The sequence below is a fragment of the Enhydra lutris genome, unplaced genomic scaffold (genome assembly GCF_002288905.1).
Source record: "Enhydra lutris kenyoni isolate GAN:26980312 unplaced genomic scaffold, ASM228890v2 scaffoldscaffold2, whole genome shotgun sequence".
Taxonomy (NCBI): domain Eukaryota; kingdom Metazoa; phylum Chordata; class Mammalia; order Carnivora; family Mustelidae; genus Enhydra; species Enhydra lutris.
This window is the reverse complement of record NW_019154086.1, coordinates 38034162-38054863: the sequence shown is the minus strand read 5'-3', so window position 1 is coordinate 38054863 and position 20702 is coordinate 38034162. Positions and strand designations below refer to the sequence as shown.

At 45.1% G+C, this 20702-nt stretch overlaps 1 protein-coding gene across 1 annotated transcript in view; it reads right to left on the bottom strand.

Moving 5' to 3' along the window:
• Positions 1-20702, bottom strand: part of LOC111146129 (MINDY family member 4B) — a 35139-nt gene that overhangs the window by 14195 nt on the left and 242 nt on the right. The window contains exons 2-7 of the mRNA XM_022501539.1: positions 18883-19050; positions 10903-11022; positions 10064-10155; positions 7150-7315; positions 6321-6386; positions 1609-1679 (exon numbers count right to left, since the gene is read on the bottom strand). Coding sequence (XP_022357247.1) covers positions 1609-1679; positions 6321-6386; positions 7150-7315; positions 10064-10155; positions 10903-11022; positions 18883-19050 — 683 coding nt within the window. The remainder of the gene's footprint in view (positions 1-1608; positions 1680-6320; positions 6387-7149; positions 7316-10063; positions 10156-10902; positions 11023-18882; positions 19051-20702) is intronic.

The following is a 20702-nucleotide window of genomic DNA, read 5'->3' as shown; positions in this document are numbered from 1 at the left end:
AAAAGCTACGGATGCAGCTGGGGGAAGCTGCTGATAAGGGGTAAGGGAGAAGGCTGAAGTGACAGATTCATACGTGTGTGTGCTCTGTGTGGGTGCTGGACGCAGTGGTGAAACTGTTTTCTCTGAGTGACAAGGCACGCGTGGCTTAGGACAGTGACACATGACCACTCCAGAGGGTGCTGGCCTAAGACTGAGTTGAACAGACTGTTCAAGTGAAAAATACCAGTTTGGGGGTGAAGCCCATTTCCTGACTGTTTCACCGGGAAGCAGGGGTGGTGGTCCTACCCTGGACCGTGTGAAGCCAAGGTGGAATGGGGCTCCAGCTCTCTCGGGAGAGGTGCTGAGTACTGGTGTGTGAGCTGTCATGTGTTCTTGAAGGAACCTATTCACAGGACTGGAGGTCACATGCTTCTGTGAATGGAACTGAAAACTTCAGTCAAGCACCATGAGTGCCTTGGTGGCATCAGATATAATTCAGGGCAGCATTGCCCAAAGCATGGCGTGATTTAAAAAATGAATGAATATATATACATATATATATGTATATATATTCACCCACTGGGTGGCTCAGTGGGTTAAGCCTCTGCCTTCGGCTCAGGTCATGATCTCAGGGTCTTGGGATCGAGCCCTTCGTTGGGCTCTCTGCTAAGCAGGGAGCCTGCTTCCCCACCTCTCTCTGCCTGCCTCTCTGCCTCCTTGTGATCTCTCTCTCTGTGTCAAATAAATAAATAAATAAATAAATAAAAGGATATGGATGTTTAGGAAGAAGTTAATATCTAAATATGTGATTTAAAGTAAGCTGTTAAGCAAATAATAATACAGACCACAAAAATATGATGACATTGTGCAAAAGGCAAGTGTTAGGAATGCGGCTTTCGGGCATTCCTAAATGCCCGAAGAGGAAGAGTTACAAGGAGGAAGAGTTACAAGAAGGCTCTTCCTCCCAGGAGGCTCTCTATCTCTCTTTGACTCTCAAGAGGTTACCTTCCTTTCAGAGCCCAGAAGAAAGTCCACTTCTTCTAAGAAGCCTTCCTTGACTAGACTGTCAGCTGGGGACCCTTCCTCCTCTAGAAACCCCTACGACTCCTTGTCTTTACACCTCACTTGGTACATGAATTACCACCTGCGCCACGCTCAGTATCTCTGTGTATACATCTTGTCTTTCCCAGAGCAGACCCTGCAGGTCAGGCCATCTCTTTTTTTATTCGTTATTTCCCATGGTGCCAAGAACAGGGCTTTGCATATCACAGAGACAAAATAAATATCTGTGAATATATTTTCTTGTGTCTATAAATCATAAAACAGTTTTATCATGACAATTATGCAAATATGCTTTGGAGTTATCTGTCCATCTTTATAACCACCAGAAGAAGGAAGCCACCACTGTCCTAGAAAAGCAGAATCAAACCTTCCTGATGATATCTACTCACTCGTTATTATGGCCAAACCGACTATAGGAAAGGATGAAGCAACAGAAGAGCATTGATTAGAAAAAAACTGTACTCATGTTTCCAACAGGGCATGAAAATATTTTCCAATGCAAGAGGACATCACTTACGTGATTGCAGAGCAATAGGAAATGCCCGTGCAGATATTCATTGAATTTACCTTTCAAATGTTCTGGAGAAGATGAGGCTGTAAAGAAACAAGATGACACCATGGCTTCCTTCCCCTTTGAACTGTTTGGGGAGGGGGGGACAAAAGAAAAAAAAAGCATGTTTGGCTAAAAGCAATGCACCTATGTATATCTCTAGGCATGTATTCAAGGATTTATACCCAAGAAGCTAGAAAAGCTGCTAATAGGACAGTTTCCCTGGGTCATCTTCACTCTCGAACGCATCCTTCCTCGTTTCAGGCACTGTAGTTCTCTTGCTTTTCGACCTCTTTTTATTTCCTCCATATCTATCACGTGGCTGTCTTTGAATTCTGGCTCAGGTGTAGTATATCTTTTTTTTTTTTTTTCCAGCGTCCATCCTTAGCCCAGGCCCTCTGTGTGCTCTTGGCTGGCGCCCTTCCCAGCCTCTCCCTGGTTGGGGCATCCCTCCCTCCTCATTGCCCCAGGGGAGCAGAGATGCTTTATAGAAATAGCTTTGGAGTTACACAGATCTAGGTTCAAAACAGTTCTACTCTCACTCCCAGTTACTGACATGCTTGAGTTTCACTCTCCTCATCTACAATTGCAGATAAAGTACAGATTTGTTGCAAAAGTTAAATGGCATCTTGCACAAGCCTTCGTGCTTGGAACACTCAAGAACCAAGCACAATTAGTATCCGTCCCTCTTTAAGGCACTTCTCCCCTGTCTCTTCTCTGGCTCAGGTTATTTTTTCTGCTCACAAGTTTCCAAAGGTGCCCCGTGATCTCCAGGATCAAATCCAAATTGCCCAGGCCACATTCAGGTAGTAGGCCTGAGCTTTATGTCAATTCTCTGCCTGCTGAAAACTAGCACCTTGGCTGCCTTTCAAGGTTCCCAGGGTTAAAACCTCTCCTTTAAAGGCACTGTATCAGGAAGGCTTCCACTAAAATGCAGGTGGTTTCCCTTTTATGGATTAATTTGTCCCCTTCACGCTCTGTGAACTGGAAGAGGCAGGACCCTCAGGCGGAACAAATTCCAGTGCCATAGGAGCCAGACAGGAACCCAAATGGGTTCCTGCAGAGTGTGAGAGAAATGGGGGAAGGTGGGTCCTGAGGCAAACCGGGATGCTGGCCTATCAGTTTCCTATTACTTCCTATTACTGCCGTAACAAATCACCACAGACTTGGTGGCGCAAAACAACCCAAATTCATTGTCTTAAGGTCTCATAGTCTGGGAAGCTCAACATGAGTGTCACTTCTTGAGTTTGATTTCAAACTGGCCAGGCTGTGTTTCTTCTGCAGGCTTTATGGGCCATGCCGTTCACTTCCTTTTCCAGCTGCTGCTTCTTCTTCTTTTTTTTTTTAGATTTTTATTTATTTATTTAAATGAGAGAGAAAGAGAACCTGAGTCGGGAGGAGGAGCAGAGAGAGGAGGAGATTCCCCGGTAAGCAGGGAGTGACGCCAGGCCCAATTCCAGGACTCCAGGGTCACGACCTATGCTGAAGGCAGAGGCTTAACCAACTGAGCTACCCAGGCGCCCCCCTTTTTCCAGTTTCTAGAAGCTGTCCTTATCCATGGCTCATGATCCTACATTGTGACCAAAGATGGTCCCTCTTCTCTCTGCTTCTCCCCTCACACCTCTTTCTTTCTCCTAACATCTACTTTCCCCAATAAGCCTCTTCTTATTAATTGGGCCCACCAGGAAAATTCAGGATAATCCCCCTATTTTAAGATCTTCAACTTAGGGGCACCTGGGTGCCACAGTGGGTTAGGGCCTCTGCCTTCAGCTTGGGTTGTGGTCCCGGAGTCCTGGGATCGAGCCCCACGTCAGGCTCTCTGCTCGGCGGGGAGCCTACTTCCCCTCAGCCCCCTCTCTCTGCCTGCCTCTCTGCCTACTTGTGATCTCTGTCAAATAAATAAATAAAATCTTTAAAAAAAAAAACAAACGGTCTTCAACTCAATCACATCTGCAAAGCCCTTTGACCTGGTAGGTGGCATCAACAAGTTTCTCACAACTTCTCCAAGGGGAGTCGGGCCCCCATGTCAGCTAATTTGAGGACATGCTAGAAGATAGGGCTAATGCAGTCAGATTTTCTGATTTGGGGGGAAAAGCTAAAAAATCTGGGTTTTTATGTGGAATTTCCTGATTGTTTTTGACAGTTGCTAAGTCAAATTTTTTAAAATACAACACGGTGTGGGCTACTGCTGGCGATAGCATATGATGGGTATATTCGTTTACTGTTGTAACAAATTGCCAGAAATCTGAAGGGCTTAAAACAATAGGAATTTGTTCTGACACAGTTACGGAAGCCGGACATCTGAGATCAAGGTGTCAGAGCATGGCCACGCTCTCGCTGAGGGCCACAGGGAGGGATCCTTCCTGGCATCTTGGAGTTTCTGGTGGAATGTGGTGACTTGTCGGCTCATCACTCCGGTCTGTCTGCCTGCTTTATCCCATGGTGTTCTCCCTGCATGTCTGTGTCTGTGTCCACATTGCCCTTTTCTTCTTCTAAAGATACCAGTCCCTGGAGTAGAGCCGAGCCTAATCCAGCATGCCTCCTTCTTCACTTGATTACATTTGCGAAGACCTCCTTTCCGAATAAGATCACCTCCACAAGCACTGGGGGTTAGGACTTGTCCATATCTTCTTGGGGGATGAAATTCAGCCCATTACAATAGGTCTTGCTATCCACACGTAGCTCTCAGAGCTCCATCTTGAGATTTCTGTCTCAAGGTGGGACGCAGGAATGGGACATGGGACTGGTGCATCTTCAATGGGATTTGGTAATGGTCTCGGGTGGGGGTTCATTGTAATGGGCAGTCCCTGGTTGGGGATGCCCTTGAGTGAAGCATCAAGCATGGGGCCAACGCTGCCCCGGGGAGGCTGTGGTGACAGCACAGGTCTGTCTGACCCGGGAAGCCCTGCTGTGCCACGCTCGCCCACGCCATGCGGTCTGCGCCTGCTTTGGGCCCGTATTGCTGATCCTGGCTTGACTCTCAGTCTTTAGTGTGCATAGCTCTGACCCTCTGATTCTCCACTCTGGCTGCACTGAGGAAGCCCTTGCAGATGTGGGGGCCCTTCCTAGTGAATCAGACTACCCCAGGCCTGAGTGCAGCACACAGAAGACAAAGAAGAAAGGGCTTGCCTCTCTTTGCTGGAAGGCACCTTTCTTACATGGTCCACTCTCTCTGAGTCACCCCGTCAAACCTCTCCTGCCCACAACAGAGTCCCTAAGCCGGCTTCTAACTTAATATTCCATGTCAGATATTAAAATCTATCATCTATCATGTGGGTTTCTTAGTTTTTATATTGAGGCTGCCACAAATAACCGTAAATTTAGTAGTTTAAATAATACAAATTTTGAAACTCCTATAACACTGTACGTTAACTATGCTGGAATTAAAATTAAACACTTAATAAAATATAATACAAACTTATTGTCTTACAGTTCTGGAGGTCAACACTCCAAAATGGGTCTAACTGAGCCAAAATTGAGATGTCAGCAGGCCTGCTAGGGGCTCAGGGAGAGAATCTGTTTCCGTGTCTCTTACAGCTGCTGGTGGCCCTGTCCCCCCATCCCCCATTTGCAGCTTCAAAGGCAGCAAAGGCAGGTGGTACTGCTCTCCCATCACACCCTCTGACTTCAGCTTCTGTCTTCTTCCGTATTTCAGGGCCCTTGTGATTACATCGGGCCCACCTGGGTAATCCAGAGAACCCACCCTATTTTAAAGCATTGGGTCATGGAATGGAATTGTTGAATCACGGTGTTGTGCACCTGAAGCTAATATAATGTGGAATGTCACCTACACTTAGATAACAAAAATTTTAAAAAATGAAAAAATTAAGTCATCTGATTAGCCACCTTAATCCCCCTTTTCTCTGAAGGTTCCAAGGGGAAGGGTATGGACATCTTTGTGCGGGGTGGGGAAGGGGGACTTTCTTCTGCCGGCCACACAGACCTATGAGATGGCGGGGGAGGTAGGCCTCAGGTAACCCGCCTAATCAAGATCGTATGGCCAATGTGTGGCTGAGAACTCATGCTGGAGCTTTCTGCCTTTATTGCCTTCGGAAGGAACAGAGCAGTGAGTTTCATGGAACACATTTCCCCCTTCTGTATAATCCATACTTGCATGGCTTCTGCTAACTGTCCTCTTTTACCCCTTAGGGTTCTGATTCTTTAGATACGCAGCATTCATTCCTTTCCCTGCAAAGGAATCTTAGATTTTCCACCAACACTGTCCTGTTCTGGGACGTGGGCAAGAGCCATGGCCACCAGAAGGACACTGTGTGGAAGGTGCTGGTAGAACAGATGAAACGGGGCCACGTCTCTCAGACCAGAAGTCCTTTCCTTGGAGTCACTGTGAATGGTCATTTTGGCAACTTAGACTAGGGCCTTCGTTGTTGAGCGTTTTTATGTTTTATCCATTAGATGAGGCAAGACTGCTTTGACATATTCTCTTTCCACAAAAGAAATCTTGGCATATGCCCTCTATAGTATTATTCTCTGGGTTTGATTAGTCAGGGACAAAGAAGCAATTGTGAGTGGCCTGTGTGTGAGCTGGCCTCTTTTTAGGTTGTGGGGAGAGAGAGGCGGGCTTCTCTTTCTCTCATTCAGCCCTTTCTTAGCTTTCAAAATGACCTGGTTTTCTTAATAAGCATCATTAGAAATACACTTTGGAAAAGAAAGAAGATTCCTGTAAGATCAGTTCAACATAAAGGAATTATCTCAACACTTAAGCACTTACACATTGTAAATGATCATAGATGAATCTCTCAGTGGCTTCTTTCTCTGAAAGTTCAAACAGCTGGAGCTATAAATCAGGAATAGAAGATAAAAATGAAAAGGAAGATGAAAGCTACATCCATACGATGTCAACTTACTGTTATTTCCTCAAGGGAACTTTTTGTTTCATTGCAGAGTCACACAGCTAAAACTAGCCATATTCTCTTATACAAGGCCATGTAAAACAGACATAGTGAGAGTGGATGGCCTGGCCTCACTTTTCCATTCCTTAGTTTTAAACCAATATGATATCTTGGGCCATAAGACCATAAACATATTTTTTTCCTAATAGGTAGAACTCAGCAAAGTTTAAGATAGTGGTTACGGAAATCCCATCTATAATGATTTCAGGCATGGGATTTTTTTTTTTAAGATTTTATTTATTTGTTTGACAGAGATCATAAGTAGGCTGAGAGGCAGGCAGAGAGAGAAGAGGAAGCAGGCTCCCCGCTGAGCAGAGAGCCTATGCGGGGCTCAATCCCAGGACCCTGAGATCGTGACCTAAGCCGAAGGCAGAGGCTTTAAACCACTGAGCCACCCAGGCGCCCCAGGCATGGGATATTTTTGATTGTGGTGAATTCTGGAAGGAAAAATTCACAGCAGGATTCTCTCCTAAGGCTGCCTGAATCACTTACATCCCTTGGTCCCTACCTTCTTTGGAAGATGCCTTTGACCACATTGGACTCTTCGAGGAGCATGGATGAGGCCTCGTCTTCATTTCCATGTTAAATCTAGTACCCTCTTAGGCTTCATTGGCCCTTTATTTGGCAGAAAGGGCGGGGTGCACTTACCCGCTCTGTGAAATCATCTCCCGAGTAGTCAGGAGTCGAGAGGACATAAGTGTCCTCAGTGACAAGACAGACGGTGGCCTTCTCAGCGGCTCCCGCCATCCACAGGATGCCAGCCAGTGCTGTAGCCAGGCCTTGGTCCTGCTCCCGTTTGCTTACTGCACATAAACTACAGCACAGGAATTTGGGTAGGAAAACAGGAGCATGAACAGTCACCAAGCCGAATGCGAGAAGTCTCCACCTTGAAGTCCCCTTCTGAACCCCAGGTGGGTCTGTTTAGTTCCTTCCTCAACCTACCCCGTGAGAATGTCACAGAGGACCTGTTTTTACTCTATCACAGGAACTGGCATCCTCACATATTATTTCTCTTCATGATCTTAGCCAGTGCTGCCCTGTGAGTCATCACCCCTCTTGAATCCCCACCGATGTCCCCTCCCCTGAACTCCAGCAGAGACTGAGCCAAACTTCTTACCCCAATAACAGGCCCTTTGCGAGGGTGACCCTAAACAATCCTCGCAGTGTTACTTCCCAGCATTATTTTGCAAACCCCCTGGCCCACAGGACCAGTGCCCTGAACACACTTCCTACATTCCACCTTCGTGCCTTTGCGTGCCCTAGTGCACCTTTAATGGGCTGTTCTTATCTGTCCTCCCCACGACTCTCTGGAGACTCACCTTATGTCACCCTCACTGACTTGTAGCTTAGGCTCACCTGCCACTCACTCCCCCCAGCATTATTCTAAGTGTTTCACACATGTCACCTCATTTCATCCTCACTTCAACCTTGTGAAGTAGTTAGTACTCTTCCTCGCATTTTAGAGGAGAAGAAAGAAAAAGAGGTTGAATGATTGGCCCCTGGTCTTTCACCTTGAAAGTGGTAGAGCAGTGACCTGAAATCAGGCGGCCTTGCTCCTACTCCCTGCTCTTCACCACAATAGTCTAGGGAGCTATCCCAGGCTGTCAACATTTCCCGGGAAATGGGAGCCAGTCTTTATGTGGTAGACCTTTACTAGCCTGGCTTTCTAAACGTTTAACACAGACAACTGTTAGAGAAACACGTGATAGGGGTTCACGAATGAACTCAGCCATGGTATCTATCATTCTTCTAGCCCTGTGATGATACAGAAACGAGTTCCAAGGAGTTTCATACTCCAAAACTCTAGTCTGAGGAAGTGGATGAGAATAAAACAAAGTGCTATGACCGTGCAGGAGAAGGAGACAGGACTTGTGACCAAGAAGGTTCAGGAAGTCTTCGTGGGGCAGGTCTATGAGACGGTTTCTCGTTACCACATAGTTAATATTTGCTGCACGCCAGGTCCTGCGCTAAGTGCTTTATGGGTGTAGCAAGTGTGTGTGTGTTTCATCTAGATTCCTTGAGGTCCCTCTACTTAGTTGGTAGACAACTCCCCCAGCTGATTTGGGGGACTGCTACTCGTGGCTCCTACTTTTCAACTTTCTCTGAAGAGTTGGAGCCACCTTGCCCGGGAGTGATTACGAGTTTGGCCTGCCTTTTGAGGCATGGTTCAAAGCCAGTGGCCAGGTGGGAAGCACAAAGGCCCATTTCCTTCTTTGAAGATGGGGCAGCTGAGGTTGCAGAGCTCCCAGGGGATCAGACGGAGGCTGGATATCGCTGCAGACCACATTCTTCTGCTTCTCCTTCCCTTTCCTGCTTCCCTCTTACAGTTCCTGAGGGCCGAAGGGGAGCGATTCTTGCCACTCCAACATATGCCTCTTTGGCATACTGATTATTTTAAACTGGTTATTTAAAAACAAAAACAAAATCAAACTATAGACTCAAGGGAAGTTCTGAAACTCAGAAGCTAGCTTTTCGTAAAAGACATTTTAAGGGAAATCTCCATTTTTGAGGGTGTTTCCCTCACTGGAGGAGGGGGATGGCTCTAAATCTTTAGAAACTCCTATCAGTAGAGAATGCACAGATGTAAATCTACAAAACAACTTTACCCTTGTTTACTGTGCTTTTCCTGGTAACCTCCCATAACAGAATCCCCACCCCCAACACCTTCTTTGGTCTTTCACTAAAGATGGTATTTAAGGCGATGCCTTTGGCTATGCCTTTGGTATTTAAGGTGATGCCTTTGGTTACTCAATTTTCTTGGGTTTCTCCTAGGTATATAGGATATATACATGTTATTAAACTTCTGTTTGTTTTTCTCCTGTTAATCTCTCTAATGTCAGGTTAATTATTAGACCAGCCAAAGAAGCTAGAAGAGTAAAAGAACCTTTTTCCTCTCCAACAGGACATTCCCTTCACAAATCACTTGTATAAAGAATTTCCACCTCTTGTTCTGTCAGGAAACTGCATTTCATGATCTTAGAAAAACTATACATTTAGTTCCTGTTTTGAGGGATAACTTATCCTGCTGAGGGTAGATATATACCTTTTACTTGTTTATATTTCTTCTAATATCAAGCATAGAGCTTTGCACATGATGAGGTTTGTTGAATTCTAAGTAAAGCCATTTGAACTGATTTTCTTAAATAGGCAACTACCAAAAACTGTACTTCGCCAGCCTGGTGAAATAGGAGAATTAATCCTTCATTTATCAGGGCTTTTTAGAAAGCAACCCTTTTGTTCCTCCTTGAAAGTGTTAGTTTGGGGTTTCCCATGTCAAATATTGTCAAGTAAGCCCACCTGAGACCAAGTGCACCGCTTTCCTTGACAAGAGGATCTGCCACGGAGCATAAGAACCGTCAGCATTATCCTGGCAGCCATCGAGAGTGGTTCCAGGAGAGTCCTCCCCAGCCACCAAATCCAGTCCCTCCGGGAGAACCAGAGCCATTTTGGTTTTGTGAGATAAGTTCCCTTCCCGAGGCCAGCCAAGGAATTTTCCATAGTGACTATTTGGCACACAAAGGTTCTCGTGAGATGGTTAATTCTCTCAAGTAGTTCTACTTACCTGTGAAGGTTACAGTCTTTTTCCTCCCTTGTAAACAACAAGTGTTTGATGATGGATCCTTGTACAGCCATCTGAATGCTTCGGGCACCTCCCTGAAACGGGGAAGATGAATAGTGAGGCATGTGAGGGTTGGGAGCAGGGCTTTACAATTGTGCTGGAACCACATGGGGCCAACATTACAAAGGAGAACTCTTGGAAATGGATGCCATCTATTCCTTGCAGCCCTTTTCCTCCTGGTATACAGCATCTCTCCGCTGAGCGAAGGGACACCGTACTATGTACGTGGGCTCTGGCAAATGCCATGGCTGGACCAAAATCTGCAACAACCACCTTCTTTGTGCAACCCTGTAGACTGGCACCTGGGGACATGTGTCCTCCTCCACCCTACCTCTGCCATGCTCCCGCTTCCTATCCAGCTTTTAGACTTGGAAAATGTCAGGAACTTTTTGGCTAGTCCTTGAAATTCTGTGTGACTGGTAATTGATGACATGAATTACTGAGATTTTAAACAAGCCAGGAAGGAGCTCCTGGATCTCCTGCCTTCACATCCTCAGGGATACATAGAACTTGGAGAGAAGAGCCAGGAAAACTAGAATTGGGGAGGGCAGGGTGTATGGGGGTGAGGCATGGAGGGAAGGAGGTCGAGACTTTGCTATATCCTGACACTGAACTATAATTTTAAACAGTCTCTTATCATTTAAGGTTAAATTTTAAATTATATGAAACATGCGTCTACAAATGATTATAATGAAAACATATATTCTTATGGATGTGACTAGAAGGAAATATGGATAGGGAATATGGAATTAGAATATTTAAAAATTTTTGCCTATTATTACCTTTCCTACTTCCAAAGCAAAAGCCAGGTCAGAAAAAGGATCATGGAAATGGAAATAGGCCTTTTTCCAGTCATAGCTGAAGACTTGCGTGGCATTTCCAAAGATGGTCTGCCGTAACTTCTGAGGAGAGGGGAAATAAAGGATTCAAACAAAGATAATTCTTCTTAGACACATTGCTTATCAAATAGCCTTAAGTAAGGTGGTAAACCTGTGGAGGTAGGCCTGTCCCTTTCCTACATTCTGGTTTACATTTTATCTTATTCCCTGTCTTAACTGCAGAGTCTTGTGCAAAAGAGTCACACCAGGTTCACTTAGACTATTTTTTTTAAAGAGTTTATTTATTTACTTGAGAGAGAGAGAACAGTGGGGAGAAGAGCCAAGGGAGAGGGAAAAGCAGACTCCCTGTTGGGAGGGAGTGCAATGTGGAACTCAATCCCACGACCCTGAGATTATGACCCTGAGATTATGGGGCCACTTACCTGACTGAGCCACCCAGGCACCCCTAGACTCTTTCATCCTGAAGGCTCAGTGTGTCAACTTTGCACCTTGTTGTCCCCATCTGTCTCACCCTCCATTGCCAGCCATCTCTCCTTCATGACTTGCAGTCCACCATGGGCAGCTGCTCTGCCTCTGTGCCTCTTGTCCCTATCTACAGCCTTGATTCTGCAGCCCCTACCTCTCCCATCTTTGAGTCTTTCTCTCTTGCTCTAGGAACAAGAAACAGACAGGACTCCATGTTTCTAGCCTGAGTGCAATATTGATTTAAATGATACTAAGCAAGCATTCTCTGTTCTTGTGCCCCAAAATCTTTAAGGTTTTCCTGGACACTCTATAGCATGTCGAGATTGGAGAGGGTCTTCTAGAGCTTTCCAGAAAAAAAATAAGCCTTTATAAGCCAAACACATGAAAAAAAAAAGGGAATGCATTCATAATCAGGGCCATGTTCATTATTTAGCATGTGATTGGTCTTATGTGGGATATAGATATGTAAAAAGTCCAATATCCCACAACTATGTAGAAGATAGAATGTGTGAAGTTCTGTAGGTACAAAGTAGCTTGAGAGAACAGAAGAAGGAGATCTTCTGACTGGAGCACTCAAGAAGGCTTCCTGGAAGAGGTAGTATTTGAACTGGACCAGCAAATGGCATCTAGCATTTATTGAGCATTTTCTATGCACCAGGCACTGGCCTGAGTGCTTTATGTTCATTATATTTGTTTAATTCTTTGAGGTAAGTACTCTTATTCCCTTTCACCAAGAAGTATTTGACTAAGTTACCCGGCTGGTAGAAACAGCTGGGCTTTGAGTCCATTCCAACATCACTATTCTGCCTCCCCACCTTTGATTGGGTATCATCCTATGATTGCTCTCCTTTTTGGTTGCCAATCATTATTAAATTGATATCTTTAATTAGCTTGACCTACTCTTTTATAACTTAGAAAATATGTATTTAATAAGGACACTTCATATCACATCTTTTTTTTTTTTAAAGATTTTATTTATTTATTTGACAGACAGAGATCACAAGTAGGCAGAGAGGCAGGCAGAGAGAGGAGGAAGGAAGCAGATTCCCTGCTGAGCAGAGAGCCCGATGTGGGGCTCGATCCCAGGACCCTGGGATCATGACCTGAGCCGAAGGCAGAGGCTTAACCCACTGAGCCACCCAGGCGCCCCTCATATCACATCTTTAAGTGGAATCAAAATCATTTGCCATATAGAAAAAAATAATGGAAATAAAACAATGTTATTGACTTAGGCTAGAAACCGTTGCCTATGAAATGCCTGAGCTCACATTCTTTTTAATTAGAAAAGGAAGTCGGAAGTGTTAAAGAGGTGTCAACATGTGTACCCCTTACAGAGTCTTTCTCCAGGGGTCTCCCAGAGTGAAGAAGGAGCTAGTTTTCCCACAAAGTGACTCAGTCTATTTAATGTGTTACTTAATGACACATCACTAAAAACACTCATGCTCCAGCAGAGTCACATATCACACACTTTGGGACAGATCACACAGTGGCCTATTGCCTATAATGGAGGGGAGGCTAGGTGGAGAAGATCCGCAAACACACACACACACACACACACTCACACACACACGTCAAGTACCCAGAGCATCCAGGGAGAGGAGACGTTGTGACGTGTGCCTGTGTATGCATGTATGTGTGTGTTCCAGAACCATGGGGCTGGAAGTCTATGCAAGTTGAGACTGGAAAGTACCACAGGGTGGATCCTGGAAGCCTTGGATATCACATTCATACATTCACAGACTGCTGAAGAGTGTGGACAAAAAGAACAGGCAGTCATTAGGTCCAGAGCCCGATGGTTTCTAAGAGGACAGATGCAGGAGAGGAATGGTTTTCCCCTTGTTGGACCACGATCTGGTTCTGGAGCTGGAGTTTAATTCCTGGCTGTCACTGCTCCCACCATCAAAAGAAAAGACCATCTCTACAAAGAAATAGAGGCAGGTGCATTTTGGGGTGAGCAAGGGCCCAGGAGTTCACTTGAAGAAAAGTGCTGTTGCCCTGGTGTTTCAGGGCAACAGCAAGTCAAGGAGAGGGAGCCAAAGGGCATAGAGGCTGCCCTTGGAAAACACAGACTCAGTGTGCCCCATGGCTAATGGGCCACCAACCCAGGACATCCGAGGAGAGGCCTGAAAATGAATCCAAGTGCTTCCCTGACATCAGGGCATCACAGACAGAAGGAAGACTGAGCCCTCCCAACTCCAGGCTTGAGAGCCCATTTCCACCGCTCACTGACCATGTGCACTTGGACAGACTGCCCATCCTTGCTAAGATTTTCTTTGCTTATCCTGAAATGCAGATAATCCTTGCTCAGTCCACATTATGACTATTATTGAAAAGGAAGAAGTATGGACAAAGGCTTTAGGAACCACCGTGAGTGCTGAGTAAATGCAGGGTGTTACTCTCTCTGTGAACACACAGCCTGTCTCCACTGGAATGCTGTAGGGAAGAAAGTTCCCTCACAGATGAGAAAAGAGCCGAGCCTGGCAGGAGGAGGAGAGGGGAAGCCATGGATAAATGTGGGAGATGAAGACTGTTGGCACTAAGAAGGCTTAGAACTCAAATTCAATTACTAAAACTCTGCAAACCAAACCAAACCAAACCCTTGTTTCTGTTGCTGGGTACGACTTCCAGCGTGGGGAGTGTGCCTGTCCAGATACACCTCGGGCAGGTCTCGAACAGAGGAGCCGTGGGCCACTCAGGCCAGACCCACTGGCCCTCGTCACAGTAAAGGTGACTCATCTTACCTCTATAACATTTCCCTTCATAGCATATCTAACTTATCACAAGATTAACCTGGTGTATTCAATGACAGGCTTATGTCATTGTGTGCCTGGTAAGTAGACACAAATGGCAAATGGTCCTAATAAATGACTCTAGTGATCATTACTATTTAACACAATCGAGCATGGTTTACAGTTTCTCTCTTTTCACTTTGTGAGTTTTCGAGGATTTGTAATGAGTACCTCTCTCTCCTGATTGCTGTGATGAGGATAATGATGAGGATCATTATCTCGCACGCTCACACACACACTCACATATACACACTCACACACATACACGTTCACACATACACACACGCAGAAAAACACAGAGGTCCTGATCATTCTTCCCAATACATTTAATTTCCTTGCCCTGACTGTCTTGATTCTGGTCCCTGGGCTTAGATTTTCCTTGTGGCAACCTTGACCATGCAGATGGGAGCATCTCTACACTGGCCCCTGCCCCCAACGTGAGTTAAAATAGCTCTTTTTGAAGCTTCTTTTCTAAATCTTGTCTTGCCTTAGAAACTACCAGCTCATCACGGAATCAGAGATTTTAAAATTAGTGAGTCCTAAGAAACATCTTTCTCCTAGCCTGTCAAACAGAGTGGTAGAGTAGACTCTTGGCTTGATCATGTCCAACATGGATCCCTCAGCATTTGGTATAGAGACTGGTACATAACAGGTTCACAATAAGCATTTGCTGAATTTTTTAAAAAAATCTAATTTGGGGGGCTCCTGGGTGGCTCAGTGGGTTAAAGCCTCTGCCTTCAGCTCAGGTCATGATCTCAGGGTCCTGGGATCGAGCCCCGCATCAGGTTCTCTCTGCTCAGCAGGGAGCCTGCTTCCCCCTCTCTCTCTGCCTGCCTCTCTACTTGTGATCTCTCTCTGTCAAAATAAATAAATAAAATCTTTAAAAAAAAAAATCTAATTTGGCCCTTCCATTCTACAATTAAAAAGTTTGGGGTACACAGCAGCTATGTATGTGCCCAAGGTCAGGTATTTTGTAAATGGCAACTCCAGGACCCCAGTGCAAGCCTCCCGACTTGTACCAGTAAGAATCCCAGCAGGCAACAGATGGCATGCTTAAGTCAGGGTGATTAACTTGAGGAAAGTTGAAGACAGGGACTGTCTACAAAGATGTGGGCTGCGTGTGGGGAAAACACAGTAACTAACGCAGTGTCCCACCGCTAGCAGCACTATCTGCCCTAGACCTGAAGAGTGTCGGGGGCTGGGGAGAGTGACCTGAACCAGGAAGGAGAAAGTCCTGGGGCGAGAACTGCCACAAGAGAAGAGGAATTCAGCTGGCTACACAGAGGTTTCTCTCTCCCTTTCCTCCCTCCAGACTCCCTGTGGGGGGCTCCCGTTGGTTAAACTCAGTAGGAAGCCAGAGGAGGAGGGAGCCCTGTTGATGGAGTCCCTCCAGGTCAATTTTGGCAGAAAGCAGGGTGGAGAAGGGTAGAGAGGGCACCTGAGGAGCACACGGTTGATACTCGCTGCCCCATACTGAGATGCCTCTGTGGGAAATTGTCCAGAGCAGTGAATTAATCAAGCAAACATCCCCTGAGTTTCATCTATTGACCAGACTTTATGCTGGAGCACCAGGCTGTGCTTCCCACTTCCAAAAAGCCACCCCCTTGCCTGTTATCCTCCATGGAAGCTTCATTTGTCTGGGTCTCCACCAGAATATGTTGATCTCCCAGTGTTACATTTTTAATACGATTGTGCTGGGTGGTATTGCAAACACACCAGGGGTTGGTTTATTGGCTGCTGACAAAAGAGGCTACAAGAATGTCTCCCAGGCTGGGTTCTGGAGAAGGGCCTGGTTGTGGAGGAGGATGGGAAAGTGCCCTGGAGCGAAGCAGTTTTGCGGGGAGGGGCAGAGAGATGCTGGCGGAAGAGCACAAGGAAGGATGCTCATGTTCTCTATAATCCTACCTGGCCCGGCTGCCTTGGCCATCAGTCATTATACCCCAGGCACTGTGAGATGTTTGGTTGGGGGAAGGAAGAAAGCTGTCGTGTTGGAAATGGGTCAACAAAAGGTGAGAAACAGGAGAGCTGGGGAGAGAGAAGGTTCACCTCCACTCCTTTCTTAGCAGATTCCCAGCTATGCGTGCTAAAGTCAGGAAGTCCCAGGCAACCCCACCCCAAACAGGGATGGGAAAAGAGAGAGAATGACAACAAAAGGCACTCTCCAGTGAGTATTAGGATTCAATAGCTCTGATAATTTGCCAGGAGGCTGCACCACCAAAACGTCGATTAGAATTGGTCAAGCTTCCAAACCACCTCCCTAGAACACACGTATTCAGAATCCCAAGGCTCAGCATCTCGAAATCCCAGGGTGTGTTTAATTAATGCTATTGCTATTTAAAGGACACACTATCATCTGGCCCGCATAATGGGAATAAGTCCAAAAATTTTTTTTTCAAGAAGAAAATCAATTATCTCCACTTCTGGGACTTCCTTAACACTCCATCAACTCCGGTTCAGGCTAGAGTGGTCTGATTCTTTTGTCCCCCAGGCTTTTCCAAAAGGAGGAGAATTACCTTGGAAAAGTCATGGGGGAGGTGTGCAATCACACCATGTTTGTGTTTGGTAGATAAGTGGGGGAATTCAGACTCAGCCTCTCTTGCTTCCACAATATAAAGAGAGACTAGAAGACTTTGGAAACATCTGCGAATCCTTTTTTTTTTTTTTTCTGTTTTTAAAATGTCTATGTGTGTTTTTAAAAATAGATTACACGTTCACATGGTTCCAAATCCAGAGAGTACAAAAAGGTACATTGAGAGAAGACTCCCTCCCACCTGCATCTCCTGCCCCACTCTTTCCCTCCACTGTTACATTCTTTGAAGGCTTCTGGAATTTCTGTAAGCATATACGGGCCAATACTGATATAGATCCCTGGTCTTTCTCTTTTCTCATAGAAAAGGTAGTCTAATTTCCAGATGCTTGTAAATTCAAAAATGACGGTCTCCATAGAAATTCATTACAGAGCCAGGAAGACATTCTAATTAAAGATGGTTTGTCAAAAACATTATCTTTTCTGGTAAAATACAGATAGGTGCTCTAACTTCTGGTTCTATGGCACAGCATAGGCTGAATAATCACTAACGCTGGAGATTTGGACAGGATCCCACGTTCATTGCCTATCTTCATTCCCTGAAAGGCGAGCCACTCACTAGATACCTAAGACATGAGTTAAGGCACCATCTGGGGCTGTGAGGTCCATAAGCAGGTACAGCATCTCATGAGGGCCTGGCTGATCTATCTTCCTGTGACATCTGGTCTTCGAACAGCAGAGGGAAGGTGGATTAAGGCAGAAAGGTTTTTGATAATGAGAAAGAACGATGGGCCTCCCAGTCCGTTTGTACTGTAAATATGACAGGAAAGAGAGTTGCTCTGTGAAGCCAGTGAGGGTATGCATGATGAAAAGGACTGTGGGGGCTTGGTCCCTACACGAGATGATGTCGTATCTGAGGACCATAAGGAAAGGCTGTATCCAGGGTTGGAAATACTGCAGTCAGAGCCAGCTCAAAAAGCAGGTGGAGACTGTGTGGTTTGCCCAGCAGAGGTTCCAAGCCCCACTCATCCCTCTCAGCTGGGACCCTGTGTGCAGTGCACGGACTGTGGAACTGTATGTACATGACAGGCCTGCTACAACCAGCAAGTGTTACTAGTTTTTGCCCAGGTGACCAGGTGACCAGGCTCATCCTGGGTGCTTTCTGCAAGCTTGCCCAGGTATAGGGCAGGATGTCCTCAGGAAGAAGTGCTTCTTCCAATTCTTGTTTTTAGGGTCCCCAGGAAAAGTGTCTGCCCAAGGCTTTAGGATATAGCGTGCAAGTTCAAGGGTCAGGGTGAAGGTCCTGAGAAGAAATTGTCCCGAGTCTCACTATGGTTGAGAGAAATATCTTGGAGGCAATCCAGTTGAAGGGATCCCTCACTCTAGCTGGTCCTTTCCCCCTGGCTTGACCCAGGGCTTAGCCTCCCCAGTTCCCAATCATGCCTCTTTGACCTTGACAGTTGGGCTTTCGGACCATTGCCAAGGTATTGGCTCCAGCCCTGGCCTGTTTGACCCAATGAGATACTGCTAATTCACCTCGTAGCTGGGTCTCTGCCTCAGCCCTCTGCCCCCACCCATCAAGTGTGGAATTGAGCAAATGGTGCCCAGGACCAGGAGCTTCCAGATCCACTTGAATAACTTCAGTGTCAGGTTCTTTTCACATCTGCCTGCTCGTTGGCAGCCCCAGAAAACATTTCCTGAGATCAGCTCCTTGCCCCAGGACCAGGCCTGGCCGAGGTGCCCTGCCTCTCCCTGCCCCTGCCAGCGAGGACAGAGCCTGCCTCACACAGCGACATGGCTTCCTGCGCGGTTGTTGGCAGCACTCGTCACCTGCCCTATCTTACCTTATATAGTGATTTATTTGAACTTAACTCCCTCACTCCCTCAAAGTTAATTGGCAGACCAAGGAAGTGAATAGAGACACTCTCTGAGTTTGGGGGCGGGGGAGATTGTAACATCACCGATGTCCTTGAAAAATAGCATAAATAAGTCATTTTAATTATAGTCTCCTTTTACCAATAACCACCGTCTGTAGTCTTATCTTCGATAATACTCTCCCGTGACAGCAGATAAGATTCCCCAGCCTTGTTGTTTGGAGAAGATTACGTTTCCTTTCATGTTTAATTGACAAGCTATACTTACCGTGGCCATTGCTAGGGAGATGGGAAAGCCTCCTGATTTTGAAGAGATGATAGGGGGTTTGGGGATAGAACAAAGGCTACTTGATGGCAAATATCCTTGTCCTTTGGGCTGAGGTATTCCCGTTTCAGCTTCAGTTTCATCAGCAGGTGGATGGTTGCCTTCGTGATTCTGTGTAAAATACCACCACCAAAAAACAAACCAAACAGAGCTGGTGATGTGCTTTCCCCCTCTTCTCTCTTTCTCTCTGAAACAGCAGTGTTCAGAAAATATTGTCTCCCTTTTACAGACATCAGAAAATAGTGATAAATAGCAGTAAAAGAGGCAGAAAAACCCTACTGTCTGTGTCAAAGGGGTTTTTTGTAAGTTCTATGTGACTGGGAGAGGTTAAATGTAACTATGGAAACATAATTAATGCTATCAAGACATTGACTTGAAATTATGTTTAGAGAAGAATGTAAATGTCACTGTCTCTTGTTTTGAGAAGACAACAATTTATAAACAATGAATCCTTCCAGTCTATACGAGGTGGTCCTCCCCGTGTTGTTCCCTGGCCACTAAATAAAGTCAGATTACCTCTTTTTAATTCTCTCGGATTCCTGCTCCCTAATAAGTGAGTTATGATTTTTTTTCTTTAAAAAATCCATCTCCTACCTTTAAGGGAAAGAAAATATTTTTGGCTTTTCTTGACAGATTCTTATGGCGTTTAAATATGTTAACATCAGGTCTACTTTCATTAATGTCGTGAAACAAATCTGCCCTGTCGGTAGCTGAAACCTGAAGGAAACGGCCTTCTTTTCTGGATTCCTAGAGGCTAAGATGCTTTCTTATCTCAAACACAGCATCCAAATTGCAGACGACTGTTGGGGTATGAGACATTCTGTAAATCAAATGGAAAATCTTTGCATTTGTAGTGATGGGTTTCCCTCTTTTTGTATAAAGCGTAACTTGACATTTATTTATTTATTTTTCCCTTCAAAGATTGTTTTATCTTTTGAATATTCTAGTCACCCAAATGGTAGCTATTTCCACTTAATACTTCCAGGACTAAAATGGAAGCATTATCTCCCTGATTCTAATTTAGACTATGGTTACGAAAATTTTAGCACAAATAAAGCTTCTGATGACAGGTTACTTGGAGGTAGTTGCTTTAGCGTTACAGTTAAAATATTAATAATTCAGTTGTTTGATCATATCATATATTGGTGCCAGGAAAATCCCCTTCCTATTGTGCACTGTGTTTGTTCAGAGATTGAATTAATATCTGAAATACCAAGTTCGTTACCTTGTAACCTTTCCAGGTTACAGGAGATAAAAAAACATCTTTCATCTTCTATCGTATAACAGATTTTAAAATACCTAGTAACACCTGAATTCAGTCACCTTTGCCTTATTTGAAAATGATGAAGGAAAACAGTTTTTCAGAAGCTGAATAAAGATGATAGCGACTTTCAAAATTACTTTTCTTCAGCAACACTGAAACACTTGGATGTCAGAATCTAGTGTTATTTCACAAGTGTAAGAACCTTAGATTCTAATATTACTTTTTTCTAAAATAATAACCATATGGCGCTCTTAATGATGAAAAGTACTTAAAAGTAGGAAGAGATTTTTATGAAAAAGGAAAGCACAAGACAAGATTTCAACGAGCTTTCTAGTTTTATGTGTTCACACATTAAATGCCGGGTGCCTAAGTAACATTATGTGCATAGAATAAATACAGATTATGCCATTAATGTGATTGTTGGAAGAAGCAACTAGAAGAAAACACATTGGCTTCGAGAAAAGTAATTACCTGAAGAGTTGTATTATTGGTTCCCAAC